The sequence below is a fragment of the Drosophila sechellia genome, chromosome 2R (genome assembly GCF_004382195.2).
Source record: "Drosophila sechellia strain sech25 chromosome 2R, ASM438219v1, whole genome shotgun sequence".
Classification (NCBI taxonomy): domain Eukaryota; kingdom Metazoa; phylum Arthropoda; class Insecta; order Diptera; family Drosophilidae; genus Drosophila; species Drosophila sechellia.
Window position 1 is genome coordinate 15,827,572 of NC_045950.1, and position 14,345 is coordinate 15,841,916.

General features: G+C 41.6%; 1 protein-coding gene and 23 non-coding genes across 26 annotated transcripts; all 24 read right to left on the bottom strand.

Moving 5' to 3' along the window:
* Positions 1 to 211: 211 nt before the first annotated feature.
* LOC116800773 lies at positions 212 to 330 on the bottom strand. Its single transcript, XR_004361629.1, has one exon. It is a non-coding gene; the product is annotated as a 5S ribosomal RNA (ribosomal RNA).
* Positions 331 to 584: 254 nt separating this feature from the next.
* LOC6621972 lies at positions 585 to 703 on the bottom strand. Its single transcript, XR_048873.1, has one exon. It is a non-coding gene; the product is annotated as a 5S ribosomal RNA (ribosomal RNA).
* A 254-nt stretch (positions 704 to 957) lies between these two features.
* LOC116800774 lies at positions 958 to 1,076 on the bottom strand. Its single transcript, XR_004361630.1, has one exon. It is a non-coding gene; the product is annotated as a 5S ribosomal RNA (ribosomal RNA).
* Positions 1,077 to 1,330: 254 nt separating this feature from the next.
* Positions 1,331 to 1,449, bottom strand: LOC116800775. Its single transcript, XR_004361631.1, has one exon. It is a non-coding gene; the product is annotated as a 5S ribosomal RNA (ribosomal RNA).
* A 247-nt stretch (positions 1,450 to 1,696) lies between these two features.
* LOC116800776 lies at positions 1,697 to 1,815 on the bottom strand. The gene has a single exon (XR_004361632.1). It is a non-coding gene; the product is annotated as a 5S ribosomal RNA (ribosomal RNA).
* Positions 1,816 to 2,069: 254 nt separating this feature from the next.
* LOC6621112 lies at positions 2,070 to 2,188 on the bottom strand. Its single transcript, XR_048756.2, has one exon. It is a non-coding gene; the product is annotated as a 5S ribosomal RNA (ribosomal RNA).
* A 254-nt stretch (positions 2,189 to 2,442) lies between these two features.
* Positions 2,443 to 2,562, bottom strand: LOC116800735. The gene has a single exon (XR_004361597.1). It is a non-coding gene; the product is annotated as a 5S ribosomal RNA (ribosomal RNA).
* Positions 2,563 to 2,816: 254 nt separating this feature from the next.
* LOC6621114 lies at positions 2,817 to 2,935 on the bottom strand. The gene has a single exon (XR_048758.1). It is a non-coding gene; the product is annotated as a 5S ribosomal RNA (ribosomal RNA).
* Positions 2,936 to 3,175: 240 nt separating this feature from the next.
* LOC116800777 lies at positions 3,176 to 3,294 on the bottom strand. Its single transcript, XR_004361633.1, has one exon. It is a non-coding gene; the product is annotated as a 5S ribosomal RNA (ribosomal RNA).
* Positions 3,295 to 3,541: 247 nt separating this feature from the next.
* On the bottom strand, positions 3,542 to 3,660 carry LOC116800778. The gene has a single exon (XR_004361634.1). It is a non-coding gene; the product is annotated as a 5S ribosomal RNA (ribosomal RNA).
* Positions 3,661 to 3,921: 261 nt separating this feature from the next.
* LOC116800733 lies at positions 3,922 to 4,039 on the bottom strand. Its single transcript, XR_004361595.1, has one exon. It is a non-coding gene; the product is annotated as a 5S ribosomal RNA (ribosomal RNA).
* Positions 4,040 to 4,279: 240 nt separating this feature from the next.
* LOC116800713 lies at positions 4,280 to 4,398 on the bottom strand. Its single transcript, XR_004361575.1, has one exon. It is a non-coding gene; the product is annotated as a 5S ribosomal RNA (ribosomal RNA).
* Positions 4,399 to 4,645: 247 nt separating this feature from the next.
* Positions 4,646 to 4,764, bottom strand: LOC116800728. Its single transcript, XR_004361590.1, has one exon. It is a non-coding gene; the product is annotated as a 5S ribosomal RNA (ribosomal RNA).
* A 240-nt stretch (positions 4,765 to 5,004) lies between these two features.
* On the bottom strand, positions 5,005 to 5,123 carry LOC116800738. Its single transcript, XR_004361600.1, has one exon. It is a non-coding gene; the product is annotated as a 5S ribosomal RNA (ribosomal RNA).
* Positions 5,124 to 5,370: 247 nt separating this feature from the next.
* Positions 5,371 to 5,489, bottom strand: LOC116800779. The gene has a single exon (XR_004361635.1). It is a non-coding gene; the product is annotated as a 5S ribosomal RNA (ribosomal RNA).
* A 254-nt stretch (positions 5,490 to 5,743) lies between these two features.
* On the bottom strand, positions 5,744 to 5,862 carry LOC116800712. The gene has a single exon (XR_004361574.1). It is a non-coding gene; the product is annotated as a 5S ribosomal RNA (ribosomal RNA).
* Positions 5,863 to 6,116: 254 nt separating this feature from the next.
* Positions 6,117 to 6,235, bottom strand: LOC116800781. The gene has a single exon (XR_004361637.1). It is a non-coding gene; the product is annotated as a 5S ribosomal RNA (ribosomal RNA).
* Positions 6,236 to 6,482: 247 nt separating this feature from the next.
* On the bottom strand, positions 6,483 to 6,601 carry LOC116800729. The gene has a single exon (XR_004361591.1). It is a non-coding gene; the product is annotated as a 5S ribosomal RNA (ribosomal RNA).
* Positions 6,602 to 6,848: 247 nt separating this feature from the next.
* Positions 6,849 to 6,967, bottom strand: LOC116800782. Its single transcript, XR_004361638.1, has one exon. It is a non-coding gene; the product is annotated as a 5S ribosomal RNA (ribosomal RNA).
* A 247-nt stretch (positions 6,968 to 7,214) lies between these two features.
* Positions 7,215 to 7,333, bottom strand: LOC116800783. Its single transcript, XR_004361639.1, has one exon. It is a non-coding gene; the product is annotated as a 5S ribosomal RNA (ribosomal RNA).
* Positions 7,334 to 7,580: 247 nt separating this feature from the next.
* On the bottom strand, positions 7,581 to 7,699 carry LOC116800784. The gene has a single exon (XR_004361640.1). It is a non-coding gene; the product is annotated as a 5S ribosomal RNA (ribosomal RNA).
* Positions 7,700 to 8,291: 592 nt separating this feature from the next.
* On the bottom strand, positions 8,292 to 8,410 carry LOC6610003. Its single transcript, XR_048458.2, has one exon. It is a non-coding gene; the product is annotated as a 5S ribosomal RNA (ribosomal RNA).
* A 254-nt stretch (positions 8,411 to 8,664) lies between these two features.
* LOC6610004 lies at positions 8,665 to 8,783 on the bottom strand. The gene has a single exon (XR_048459.1). It is a non-coding gene; the product is annotated as a 5S ribosomal RNA (ribosomal RNA).
* A 3,328-nt stretch (positions 8,784 to 12,111) lies between these two features.
* Positions 12,112 to 14,156, bottom strand: LOC6610006 (odorant receptor 56a). Of its 3 annotated transcripts, XM_032716411.1 has the most exons (7): positions 14,067 to 14,154; positions 13,849 to 13,979; positions 13,291 to 13,721; positions 13,011 to 13,226; positions 12,842 to 12,943; positions 12,456 to 12,608; positions 12,112 to 12,401 (listed from the first exon to the last, which is right to left on the bottom strand). In XM_032716411.1, the coding sequence occupies exons 1-7, from the start codon at positions 14,147 to 14,149 to the stop codon at positions 12,345 to 12,347; spliced, it is 1,173 nt and encodes a 390-aa protein (XP_032572302.1). In that variant the 5' UTR covers positions 14,150 to 14,154; the 3' UTR covers positions 12,112 to 12,344. The 3 variants fall into 3 exon arrangements, with proteins under 3 accessions (XP_032572302.1, XP_032572301.1, XP_032572303.1); XM_032716410.1 differs by having other exon boundaries at positions 13,849 to 14,156; XM_032716412.1 differs by lacking the exon at positions 13,849 to 13,979 and having other exon boundaries at positions 14,067 to 14,140.
* Positions 14,157 to 14,345: the final 189 nt, after the last annotated feature.

Sequence of the window (14,345 nt, forward strand, 5' to 3'; positions counted from 1 at the left end):
GTTATGCCCGTAGACTGAAATAGACTGTTTTTGTACCATTGGGTTTTAGATATCGTAATAAAGATATAAAAGATTAATGAGTGGAAGACAAAATTTGAAATTAGGTGAACAAAGTTTTCATTCTGATTTGTAGCCAATAGCCAATAATGCTAGAATAAAAACTAAGAAGGCAGCAGGCAGCAGGCAGCAGGCAGCAAAAAGTTGTGGACGAGGCCAACAACACGCGGTGTTCCCAAGCGGTCCCCCATCTAAGTACTAACCGCGCCCGACGCTGCTTAATTTCGGTGATCGGACGAGAACCGATGTATTCAGCGTGGTATGGTCGTTGGCGAAAGTTGCTGGGCTAAACAGTGTCCTTATACTCTGATATTCAGTTATGCCCATAGACTGAAATAGACTGTTTTTGTACCATTGGGTTTTAGATATCGTAATAAAGATATAAAAGATTAATGAGTGGAAGACAAAATTTGAAATTAGGTGAACAAAGTTTTCATTCTGATTTGTAGCCAATAGCCAATAATGCTAGAATAAAAACTAAGAAGGCAGCAGGCAGCAGGCAGCAGGCAGCAAAAAGTTGTGGACGAGGCCAACAACACGCGGTGTTCCCAAGCGGTCCCCCATCTAAGTACTAACCGCGCCCGACGCTGCTTAATTTCGGTGATCGGACGAGAACCGATGTATTCAGCGTGGTATGGTCGTTGGCGAAAGTCGCTGGGCTAAACAGTGTCCTTATACTCTGATATTCAGTTATGCCCATAGACTGAAATAGACTGTTTTTGTACCATTGGGTTTTAGATATCGTAATAAAGATATAAAAGATTAATGAGTGGAAGACAAAATTTGAAATTAGGTGAACAAAGTTTTCATTCTGATTTGTAGCCAATAGCCAATAATGCTAGAATAAAAACTAAGAAGGCAGCAGGCAGCAGGCAGCAGGCAGCAAAAAGTTGTGGACGAGGCCAACAACACGCGGTGTTCCCAAGCGGTCCCCCATCTAAGTACTAACCGCGCCCGACGCTGCTTAATTTCGGTGATCGGACGAGAACCGATGTATTCAGCGTGGTATGGTCGTTGGCGAAAGTCGCTGGGCTAAACAGTGTCCTTATACTCTGATATTCAGTTATGCCCATAGACTGAAATAGACTGTTTTTGTACCATTGGGTTTTAGATATCGTAATAAAGATATAAAAGATTAATGAGTGGAAGACAAAATTTGAAATTAGGTGAACAAAGTTTTCATTCTGATTTGTAGCCAATAGCCAATAATGCTAGAATAAAAACTAAGAAGGCAGCAGGCAGCAGGCAGCAGGCAGCAAAAAGTTGTGGACGAGGCCAACAACACGCGGTGTTCCCAAGCGGTCCCCCATCTAAGTACTAACCGCGCCCGACGCTGCTTAATTTCGGTGATCGGACGAGAACCGATGTATTCAGCGTGGTATGGTCGTTGGCGAAAGTCGCTGGTCTAAACAGTGTCCTTATACTCTGATATTCAGTTATGCCCATAGACTGAAATAGACTGTTTTTGTACCATTGGGTTTTAGATATCGTAATAAAGATATAAAAGATTAATGAGTGGAAGACAAAATTTGAAATTAGGTGAACAAAGTTTTCTTTCTGATTTGTAGCCAATAGCCAATAATGCTAGAATAAAAACTAAGAAGGCAGCAGGCAGCAGGCAGCAAAAAGTTGTGGACGAGGCCAACAACACGCGGTGTTCCCAAGCGGTCCCCCATCTAAGTACTAACCGCGCCCGACGCTGCTTAATTTCGGTGATCGGACGAGAACCGATGTATTCAGCGTGGTATGGTCGTTGGCGAAAGTCGCTGGGCTAAACAGTGTCCTTATACTCTGATATTCAGTTATGCCCATAGACTGAAATAGACTGTTTTTGTACCATTGGGTTTTAGATATCGTAATAAAGATATAAAAGATTAATGAGTGGAAGACAAAATTTGAAATTAGGTGAACAAAGTTTTCATTCTGATTTGTAGCCAATAGCCAATAATGCTAGAATAAAAACTAAGAAGGCAGCAGGCAGCAGGCAGCAGGCAGCAAAAAGTTGTGGACGAGGCCAACAACACGCGGTGTTCCCAAGCGGTCCCCCATCTAAGTACTAACCGCGCCCGACGCTGCTTAATTTCGGTGATCGGACGAGAACCGATGTATTCAGCGTGGTATGGTCGTTGGCGAAAGTCGCTGGGCTAAACAGTGTCCTTATACTCTGATATTCAGTTATGCCCATAGACTGAAATAGACTGTTTTTGTACCATTGGGTTTTAGATATCGTAATAAAGATATAAAAGATTAATGAGTGGAAGACAAAATTTGAAATTAGGTGAACAAAGTTTTCATTCTGATTTGTAGCCAATAGCCAATAATGCTAGAATAAAAACTAAGAAGGCAGCAGGCAGCAGGCAGCAGGCAGCAAAAAGTTGTGGACGAGGCCAACAACACGCGGTGTTCCCAAGCGGTCCCCCCATCTAAGTACTAACCGCGCCCGACGCTGCTTAATTTCGGTGATCGGACGAGAACCGATGTATTCAGCGTGGTATGGTCGTTGGCGAAAGTTGCTGGGCTAAACAGTGTCCTTATACTCTGATATTCAGTTATGCCCATAGACTGAAATAGACTGTTTTTGTACCATTGGGTTTTAGATATCGTAATAAAGATATAAAAGATTAATGAGTGGAAGACAAAATTTGAAATTAGGTGAACAAAGTTTTCATTCTGATTTGTAGCCAATAGCCAATAATGCTAGAATAAAAACTAAGAAGGCAGCAGGCAGCAGGCAGCAGGCAGCAAAAAGTTGTGGACGAGGCCAACAACACGCGGTGTTCCCAAGCGGTCCCCCATCTAAGTACTAACCGCGCCCGACGCTGCTTAATTTCGGTGATCGGACGAGAACCGATGTATTCAGCGTGGTATGGTCGTTGGCGAAAGTCGCTGGGCTAAACAGTGTCCTTATACTCTGATATTCAGTTATGCCCATAGACTGAAATAGACTGTTTTTGTACCATTGGGTTTTAGATATCGTAATAAAGATATAAAAGATTAATGAGTGGAAGACAAAATTTGAAATTAGGTGAACAAAGTTTTCATTCTGATTTGTAGCCAATAGCCAATAATGCTAGAATAAAAACTAAGAAGGCAGCAGGCAGCAAAAAGTTGTGGACGAGGCCAACAACACGCGGTGTTCCCAAGCGGTCCCCCATCTAAGTACTAACCGCGCCCGACGCTGCTTAATTTCGGTGATCGGACGAGAACCGATGTATTCAGCGTGGTATGGTCGTTGGCGAAAGTCGCTGGTCTAAACAGTGTCCTTATACTCTGATATTCAGTTATGCCCATAGACTGAAATAGACTGTTTTTGTACCATTGGGTTTTAGATATCGTAATAAAGATATAAAAGATTAATGAGTGGAAGACAAAATTTGAAATTAGGTGAACAAAGTTTTCTTTCTGATTTGTAGCCAATAGCCAATAATGCTAGAATAAAAACTAAGAAGGCAGCAGGCAGCAGGCAGCAAAAAGTTGTGGACGAGGCCAACAACACGCGGTGTTCCCAAGCGGTCCCCCATCTAAGTACTAACCGCGCCCGACGCTGCTTAATTTCGGTGATCGGACGAGAACCGATGTATTCAGCGTGGTATGGTCGTTGGCGAAAGTCGCTGGGCTAAACAGTGTCCTTATACTCTGATATTCAGTTATGCCCATAGACTGAAATAGACTGTTTTTGTACCATTGGGTTTTAGATATCGTAATAAAGATATAAAAGATTAATGAGTGGAAGACAAAATTTGAAATTAGGTGAACAAAGTTTTCATTCTGATTTGTAGCCAATAGCCAATAATGCTAGAATAAAAACTAAGAAGGCAGCAGGCAGCAGGCAGCAGGCAGCAGGCAGCAAAAAGTTGTGGACGAGGCCAACAACACGCGGTGTTCCCAAGCGGTCCCCATCTAAGTACTAACCGCGCCCGACGCTGCTTAATTTCGGTGATCGGACGAGAACCGATGTATTCAGCGTGGTATGGTCGTTGGCGAAAGTCGCTGGGCTAAACAGTGTCCTTATACTCTGATATTCAGTTATGCCCATAGACTGAAATAGACTGTTTTTGTACCATTGGGTTTTAGATATCGTAATAAAGATATAAAAGATTAATGAGTGGAAGACAAAATTTGAAATTAGGTGAACAAAGTTTTCATTCTGATTTGTAGCCAATAGCCAATAATGCTAGAATAAAAACTAAGAAGGCAGCAGGCAGCAAAAAGTTGTGGACGAGGCCAACAACACGCGGTGTTCCCAAGCGGTCCCCCATCTAAGTACTAACCGCGCCCGACGCCGCTTAATTTCGGTGATCGGACGAGAACCGATGTATTCAGCGTGGTATGGTCGTTGGCGAAAGTCGCTGGTCTAAACAGTGTCCTTATACTCTGATATTCAGTTATGCCCATAGACTGAAATAGACTGTTTTTGTACCATTGGGTTTTAGATATCGTAATAAAGATATAAAAGATTAATGAGTGGAAGACAAAATTTGAAATTAGGTGAACAAAGTTTTCTTTCTGATTTGTAGCCAATAGCCAATAATGCTAGAATAAAAACTAAGAAGGCAGCAGGCAGCAGGCAGCAAAAAGTTGTGGACGAGGCCAACAACACGCGGTGTTCCCAAGCGGTCCCTCATCTAAGTACTAACCGCGCCCGACGCTGCTTAATTTCGGTGATCGGACGAGAACCGATGTATTCAGCGTGGTATGGTCGTTGGCGAAAGTCGCTGGGCTAAACAGTGTCCTTATACTCTGATATTCAGTTATGCCCATAGACTGAAATAGACTGTTTTTGTACCATTGGGTTTTAGATATCGTAATAAAGATATAAAAGATTAATGAGTGGAAGACAAAATTTGAAATTAGGTGAACAAAGTTTTCTTTCTGATTTGTAGCCAATAGCCAATAATGCTAGAATAAAAACTAAGAAGGCAGCAGGCAGCAAAAAGTTGTGGACGAGGCCAACAACACGCGGTGTTCCCAAGCGGTCCCCCATCTAAGCACTAACCGCGCCCGACGGTGCTTAATTTCGGTGATCGGACGAGAACCGATGTATTCAGCGTGGTATGGTCGTTGGCGAAAGTCGCTGGGCTAAACAGTGTCCTTATACTCTGATATTCAGTTATGCCCATAGACTGAAATAGACTGTTTTTGTACCATTGGGTTTTAGATATCGTAATAAAGATATAAAAGATTAATGAGTGGAAGACAAAATTTGAAATTAGGTGAACAAAGTTTTCATTCTGATTTGTAGCCAATAGCCAATAATGCTAGAATAAAAACTAAGAAGGCAGCAGGCAGCAGGCAGCAAAAAGTTGTGGACGAGGCCAACAACACGCGGTGTTCCCAAGCGGTCCCCCATCTAAGTACTAACCGCGCCCGACGCTGCTTAATTTCGGTGATCGGACGAGAACCGATGTATTCAGCGTGGTATGGTCGTTGGCGAAAGTCGCTGGGCTAAACAGTGTCCTTATACTCTGATATTCAGTTATGCCCATAGACTGAAATAGACTGTTTTTGTACCATTGGGTTTTAGATATCGTAATAAAGATATAAAAGATTAATGAGTGGAAGACAAAATTTGAAATTAGGTGAACAAAGTTTTCATTCTGATTTGTAGCCAATAGCCAATAATGCTAGAATAAAAACTAAGAAGGCAGCAGGCAGCAGGCAGCAGGCAGCAAAAAGTTGTGGACGAGGCCAACAACACGCGGTGTTCCCAAGCGGTCCCCCATCTAAGTACTAACCGCGCCCGACGCTGCTTAATTTCGGTGATCGGATGAGAACCGATGTATTCAGCGTGGTATGGTCGTTGGCGAAAGTCGCTGGGCTAAACAGTGTCCTTATACTCTGATATTCAGTTATGCCCATAGACTGAAATAGACTGTTTTTGTACCATTGGGTTTTAGATATCGTAATAAAGATATAAAAGATTAATGAGTGGAAGACAAAATTTGAAATTAGGTGAACAAAGTTTTCATTCTGATTTGTAGCCAATAGCCAATAATGCTAGAATAAAAACTAAGAAGGCAGCAGGCAGCAGGCAGCAGGCAGCAAAAAGTTGTGGACGAGGCCAACAACACGCGGTGTTCCCAAGCGGTCCCCCATCTAAGTACTAACCGCGCCCGACGCTGCTTAATTTCGGTGATCGGACGAGAACCGATGTATTCAGCGTGGTATGGTCGTTGGCGAAAGTCGCTGGGCTAAACAGTGTCCTTATACTCTGATATTCAGTTATGCCCATAGACTGAAATAGACTGTTTTTGTACCATTGGGTTTTAGATATCGTAATAAAGATATAAAAGATTAATGAGTGGAAGACAAAATTTGAAATTAGGTGAACAAAGTTTTCATTCTGATTTGTAGCCAATAGCCAATAATGCTAGAATAAAAACTAAGAAGGCAGCAGGCAGCAGGCAGCAAAAAGTTGTGGACGAGGCCAACAACACGCGGTGTTCCCAAGCGGTCCCTCATCTAAGTACTAACCGCGCCCGACGCTGCTTAATTTCGGTGATCGGACGAGAACCGATGTATTCAGCGTGGTATGGTCGTTGGCGAAAGTCGCTGGGCTAAACAGTGTCCTTATACTCTGATATTCAGTTATGCCCATAGACTGAAATAGACTGTTTTTGTACCATTGGGTTTTAGATATCGTAATAAAGATATAAAAGATTAATGAGTGGAAGACAAAATTTGAAATTAGGTGAACAAAGTTTTCATTCTGATTTGTAGCCAATAGCCAATAATGCTAGAATAAAAACTAAGAAGGCAGCAGGCAGCAGGCAGCAAAAAGTTGTGGACGAGGCCAACAACACGCGGTGTTCCCAAGCGGTCCCCCATCTAAGTACTAACCGCGCCCGACGCTGCTTAATTTCGGTGATCGGACGAGAACCGATGTATTCAGCGTGGTATGGTCGTTGGCGAAAGTCGCTGGGCTAAACAGTGTCCTTATACTCTGATATTCAGTTATGCCCATAGACTGAAATAGACTGTTTTTGTACCATTGGGTTTTAGATATCGTAATAAAGATATAAAAGATTAATGAGTGGAAGACAAAATTTGAAATTAGGTGAACAAAGTTTTCTTTCTGATTTGTAGCCAATAGCCAATAATGCTAGAATAAAAACTAAGAAGGCAGCAGGCAGCAGGCAGCAAAAAGTTGTGGACGAGGCCAACAACACGCGGTGTTCCCAAGCGGTCCCCCATCTAAGTACTAACCGCGCCCGACGCTGCTTAATTTCGGTGATCGGACGAGAACCGATGTATTCAGCGTGGTATGGTCGTTGGCGAAAGTCGCTGGGCTAAACAGTGTCCTTATACTCTGATATTCAGTTATGCCCATAGACTGAAATAGACTGTTTTTGTACCATTGGGTTTTAGATATCGTAATAAAGATATAAAAGATTAATGAGTGGAAGACAAAATTTGAAATTAGGTGAACAAAGTTTTCTTTCTGATTTGTAGCCAATAGCCAATAATGCTAGAATAAAAACTAAGAAGGCAGCAGGCAGCAGGCAGCAAAAAGTTGTGGACGAGGCCAACAACACGCGGTGTTCCCAAGCGGTCCCCCATCTAAGTACTAACCGCGCCCGACGCTGCTTAATTTCGGTGATCGGACGAGAACCGATGTATTCAGCGTGGTATGGTCGTTGGCGAAAGTCGCTGGGCTAAACAGTGTCCTTATACTCTGATATTCAGTTATGCCCATAGACTGAAATAGACTGTTTTTGTACCATTGGGTTTTAGATATCGTAATAAAGATATAAAAGATTAATGAGTGGAAGACAAAATTTGAAATTAGGTGAACAAAGTTTTCATTCTGATTTGTAGCCAATAGCCAATAATGCTAGAATAAAAACTAAGAAGGCAGCAGGCAGCAGGCAGCAGGCAGCAAAAAGTTGTGGACGAGGCCAACAACACGCGGTGTTCCCAAGCGGTCCCCCATCTAAGTACTAACCGAACCGATGTATTCAGCGTGGTATGGTCGTTGGCGAAAGTCGCTGGGCTAAACAGTGTCCTTATACTCTGATATTCAGTTATGCCCATAGACTGAAATAGACTGTTTTTGTACCATTGGGTTTTAGATATCGTAATAAAGATATAAAAGATTAATGAGTGGAAGACAAAATTTGAAATTAGGTGAACAAAGTTTTCATTCTGATTTGTAGCCAATAGCCAATAATGCTAGAATAAAAACTAAGAAGGCAGCAGGCAGCAGGCAGCAGGCAGCAAAAAGTTGTGGACGAGGCCAACAACACGCGGTGTTCCCAAGCGGTCCCCCATCTAAGTACTAACCGCGCCCGACGCTGCTTAATTTCGGTGATCGGACGAGAACCGATGTATTCAGCGTGGTATGGTCGTTGGCGAAAGTCGCTGGGCTAAACAGTGTCCTTATACTCTGATATTCAGTTATGCCCATAGACTGAAATAGACTGTTTTTGTACCATTGGGTTTTAGATATCGTAATAAAGATATAAAAGATTAATGAGTGGAAGACAAAATTTGAAATTAGGTGAACAAAGTTTTCATTCTGATTTGTAGCCAATAGCCAATAATGCTAGAATAAAAACTAAGAAGGCAGCAGGCAGCAGGCAGCAGGCAGCAAAAAGTTGTGGACGAGGCCAACAACACGCGGTGTTCCCAAGCGGTCCCCCATCTAAGTACTAACCGCGCCCGACGCTGCTTAATTTCGGTGATCGGACGAGAACCGATGTATTCAGCGTGGTATGGTCGTTGGCGAAAGTCGCTGGGCTAAACAGTGTCCTTATACTCTGATATTCAGTTATGCCCATAGACTGAAATAGACTGTTTTTGTACCATTGGGTTTTAGATATCGTAATAAAGATATAAAAGATTAATGAGTGGAAGACAAAATTTGAAATTAGGTGAACAAAGTTTTCATTCTGATTTGTAGCCAATAGCCAATAATGCTAGAATAAAAACTAAGAAGGCAGCAGGCAGCAAAAAGTTGTGGACGAGGCCAACAACACGCGGTGTTCCCAAGCGGTCCCCCATCTAAGTACTAACCGCGCCCGACGCTGCTTAATTTCGGTGATCGGACGAGAACCGATGTATAGTTTTAAGTTACTGTTCAAGTTTGTTTATACCCCTTACTCGTATAGTAATATACGATATACTATATTACTATATACTAGGAGGAAGCGCTTCCGACCATATAAAGTATATATATCAGGATTCGATCTGGCCCTGTCCGTATGTCGGTACGTATGTCGAGATCTCGGAAACTATAAAAGCTTGAAGGTTGAGATTAAGCATACAGATTCTAGAAACATAGTCTCTGACTTTAAATTAAATTTTTTATTTTCGAAGAAGATTTTCTTTTACTTTATATACTTTAATTTTCCGCTTCTGCTCTACGGTAGTTAACGTAAAGGCCTTGTAAAAATACCACTGCCAATGCAAACTACATAAATCAGTCGAATAGCTTTGCTTCTTTTGAAATTCTATGAAAAAAGGCGTCGAACTATTCACGACTCCCCCTCTCTTTAATTTTTCTACGACTTACGTGTCTATTTTCAAAGGGGTAGATTCCGAAACCACCCACCCATTAGTTCAAAACCCTCCCAAAACCCCGAGGATGTCATGTGGGATGGGCGTGGTGGAGGCGGGCCAGTTGACGCTGTTGTTTTCATAAGTTGTTGTCTTTGTTGCATTTGTTTTGGCATGTTTATTGCACTGTCAACGGCAATGCATGAAAAGTTTTAGTTAGCCAAGTTAAGTTGTTGCTGGTGACAAACCCTCTGCGTGCAGGACCCGTATTTGCTCCCCGGGAGTTATCCGGCTCTGGCCTCCTCCAATGCCCAACCGTAACTGTTAATGTGTTTAAAGTCAAATTGTTTGCAGTCACGTGACCAACAGCTGAGGCATCAGCAGTAGCAGGAGCGAAAACAACTTTATCCATGATTAATCAGTTGCATTTAAATGTGCATGATATCCTGGGCGGGGCTCGTACACTGGTGACAACTGCAGTCCTCTTGGCCAAGCTCGAGTGCTCATATCCGGCCAACAGATGGGCAAAGGACTTTCTTATGATTAATTTAATGCATTCAAAATTTAACTACTACTTCATTTCACTTTATGGCTCCGGCTAACAAATCGGCGTGCGTTAATTAATTTTAATAACCATATTTATTTCACCTAACAGCTGGCCAAGTCACGCGTGTGTGTTGCCTTAACTGTGCCATCGTAAATGTTTAATGGGAAAACACTTAGTTGGCCGAAGTGGAGAGGTTTGGTAGCGCAACAAACGTTAAGCCCACTTATTTAAGCGAATAAAAATGTTTCTTCCGAATGGGTTTCCTCTTTCCTAGAAAAATATATTTTCTTGTAAACTGTACACTTTAAAGTGCGAACGAAATCAAGGGTGTAACTGTGGTTCTGAAATCATAACTCTTTTATCATACTATAGATATAAATATATATCCACAGAAGTTAATTTCAGCTGCAAAGATATGACTACGCATAATGGTAACTTACAATTCTTTGGCTTCACCTTACGTATGTACCACCCTTATAAGGTGGTTTTGCTTCCTTGAAGGGAGTTTTTCTTTGTGGGCCCGTTCCGAGAATTGCTTTCCCTTTGAATTCATTTCTTTTGTGGCGATAGGGCAGCAGTGTATTGTAAATATTCATTACATGTGTGCAGCAAATTTTAATTTTTTCGCAAAACTGCAAAACCCAAAGAGGGTGGCTCACACACTTACCATACAGCACCGTACAATATACTCGTGCTCCCAACGCATTTTCCCCTTAAGGGACGAGGGTTGGCACTCTGAGTGCACGACATTCATTGTGCTTAATGAACACTCGCATCCATTACGCTTGCATTATGTATGTAATGTCATAAATAATCAACAAAAAACGTGCGCAGCGAAAACCATAAAAAATTTGCCAATATTGCTCAAAATACCGGCAACAGATGCCTAAAATTTAATATGCCGCAATGCCATGTGGCTTCTATTTTTGCCAAATTATTTTTTTTTGTTGTGTACTTATAGTACAACATTTTTTTTAGTTTAAATAAGAGCTCGATATGTGACATTCTCCAAATGTTATTGTAATTAACATATTTATAATAATAGTTTAAAATGCGTATTTTTTAAAAGATTTTTGAGTTTCATTTGTCATCCGAACTTTTCAAACAAAATAAATCAAATATTTGGTATCGAAACTCATCTTCTACAATTAGGCTCTAAAATCGATCCTTACTTAAACAATATTTACCTATTCAGTAAGAGTTTAGTCCTTCAAAACGATACTTAACCCTTTCATTGTGGTTTGTTTGTTTGAACAAATATGAACTACAGATGTCGCGGAAATATAAAAGGAGTTCTATCACATACATATTTCAGCGCATTCTTCTATTTTTTCGAAAGGGTAACATTCTCCTCGGAGAGATTTCAATCGAGTGGTTTGCCAACAACCCTTTTCACGCTGTTACCCAACTATCTGTGACCCTCGCTTTTGTCACCCTCCGAGGAATAGCATACGTGGATGCCCAGTTTTTTGGAATGGTTCTGGGCTTCTGAGTTCTGGGTTCTGGCATACCTGCCGCGTTTGTAACCCCGCCATTAATACTCATTAGTAGCCGAGGTTCGGCGTGTGCCTTTATCAGCCATTTAGCCACTTTGTGTAATCCCAGGGAGCACAACAACCGCAACAAAATGCGTGTTTATTTGGGTGTGGGTGCCGGTTTGGTTTTATTTTTGTTTCCTTACTTTTTTGTCTATACTCTTAATAATATTAAAAAATACACCCAGGGGGACAACGATTCGGTTTGTTTGTTTAGTTTCGCTGATGGTTGTGGTGGCTGGCGGTGGTGGGTTGATGTATCTGACCGTTTTGTCTGGGGCAGACGCATAAATTTCCTTTGTCTAAACCCCCAAGACAATTAGAGGCACGGCAGGGAAATAATGCCAAGGGCGGGTAGGTTGGTAAGAAGTGCAAAAATCGTTTTATATCCATTGAGAAAGACAATATAACAAAACACATACAACGCCAGTGACATGCGACGTTTCTCAAGTGATAAATGATGTCGCCCGTTACTTGCATTGCCTTTTTGAGTAACAGGCGTCTCTTCAGTTTGAGCCACGTTTATTTGCACTGTAAAATGGTTTTAGCATTTCAGCTTCTACATATGTGCTTTCTACCGTTTCCTCGGTTTTTGTGAGTGTGTGCGCCGGGCAAAATGAATTGCATGGCTTGTTTACTGTCATGTTAGCCAAACGAGTTGACAGGCGCAACGGCATTTGATTAGCCCTGAAGAAAAGGCTTTTCCTCTAATACAAGTGAGAGCTACGCAGCAAATTGAAGTAGCTGTAGGCTCCTCGGCCAATCTGCAAAGGAAAGGCTTGAATTCGATGAATCCAATATCGAGCCAGCAGCCTTACGTCTATGAAGGTCCTCAGATTCAAATCGACCAGCAGGGCGCGCATCTTCATCGGCCTTTGGGCATGCATCATCATAAAAACCAGCATTCTCTGCAAAGGCATCTCGAAGTTGTACCATCCGCATGAAAAGTAAGCAAGGCTCAGTTCATCGTGCTGAAAAAAGGACATTTTCGAAGGCTACTAAAAGGAAGTAAACAAAAATCATGCGGAGATATTGTCTGATTGGTATGGACTTTTTTCTCCGAAATAATAGAGCTTCATTCGATATGTGAAACCAATATGAATGAATTTCAATTGAAAAAATGCGAGAATAAATTAACTTCTTTAGACGAATCTTCTGAAAATTTGTCAAAAATATATCATGATATTCTTGTCATTATACTCACACACTCAACAATCAACGTGGCATGCCAATGATAAATCCACAATATACCAGCCATCACAAAAAGGTAAATGAACATGAAGAAGTAATCCATTTTGCTTGGAACCTAATAAAATATTAACCACATAAAATAGTAGTTTAAAAACTATAAATATGTGGACATTGAAACTTACGCCAACTGTCAAGGCAAAAAAGAGAAAGCACATGAGAACAGAGAAGATAATAAAATCTGCCATCACGGGAATGCAAATCAGATACTGTAGTTCCTGGACAAATTTTCGAATCCTCAGCTGTTCCTTTACAAATTCCTTAAAGAGCTGCATTTGCCAGAAGGTTAACTCACTGGCAGTTAGGCGACCAATTACCAATTTGGAATTAAGTCGTGTAATCTACTCAAACGAGAATATTTATATATTTTAATATTGAGTATACAAAGTTAGAAATGATTATTACATCCATCTCCTCCACTCGCTTGTTGAGTATCTGCAGCTTGAGATTTACGTACTTCATGAGGCACGTGATAAATGTGTGCCACAATGGGATAGTCGTGATTCCCAGGCCCAGAGCATACCATGGTCCCAAGTATCCAACAACGAAGTTATCGCAAAGTTCTCCGAAGGGAAATAGCTGAAATAGCAGAATGGGGTGCTCCTCACCACGTCGCACCGCTGGCACATTGAAAACCGATTTTGGCAGAAATAGAGTCCTGTAGATGCAGTCTGAATAGGCCATTAGGCCAGCAAAAACCGATGGCACCCAGATCAACAGGGTAATGGTTCGTGTATAAGCCTGAGTGGCAACCAAAAGTTCCATCTCTCGATTATCTGCTTCGAGCATCAAGTTCTGGATATCCGAGTGGGCAACTCGCAAAAGGGATATTACTTCTGAAATAAAATAAAATATAAAAAATAAAATATCCTACGCCTAATATTACGACTCTTTGCATGCAGAACATGTGATTTCCTTTTTGCTTTTATTAATGAATATATTAAATTTATAATTTAAACTTACTGCCTCTTTGCACGTAGGCATTAAAGGTGGCAATAGATACCGCGAAATACTGGACTGCGGTGGCGTAACTTGTGGCCCCATCATTGAGGTTTTCGTAACCACGAAACACTCTTGCCAGCATTAAAGCACAGCTAAGCCAAATCGATGCCGTCAAAATGGTGCAACGTATAAGACTTAAAAAAGGACTATTCTGATCCTTGGACGCCACATATCCGTACCATTGGAAGCATCGCAGGTGGGTTCCAAAAATTGGATCATCGAAAGTTGTCGGCGAAAGCAGCAGATCCTTAACTTTAAACATGGTAACTGTTTAGCATTGTCCATATTCAAGGGTCTTTTATAGGATTTCACAGCGACTTTTTTTGAGGTGCTAAGTGGTTTGATTAGCAAGGGGCCCCGTTAAGTGCCAATAATTGTCCAATAATTGTCTGTGTTTACTGCCTTACCGACAGGTGCTGCAGTTCTGCATAGACGATTTGGTAATGTGCTAGGTGTAA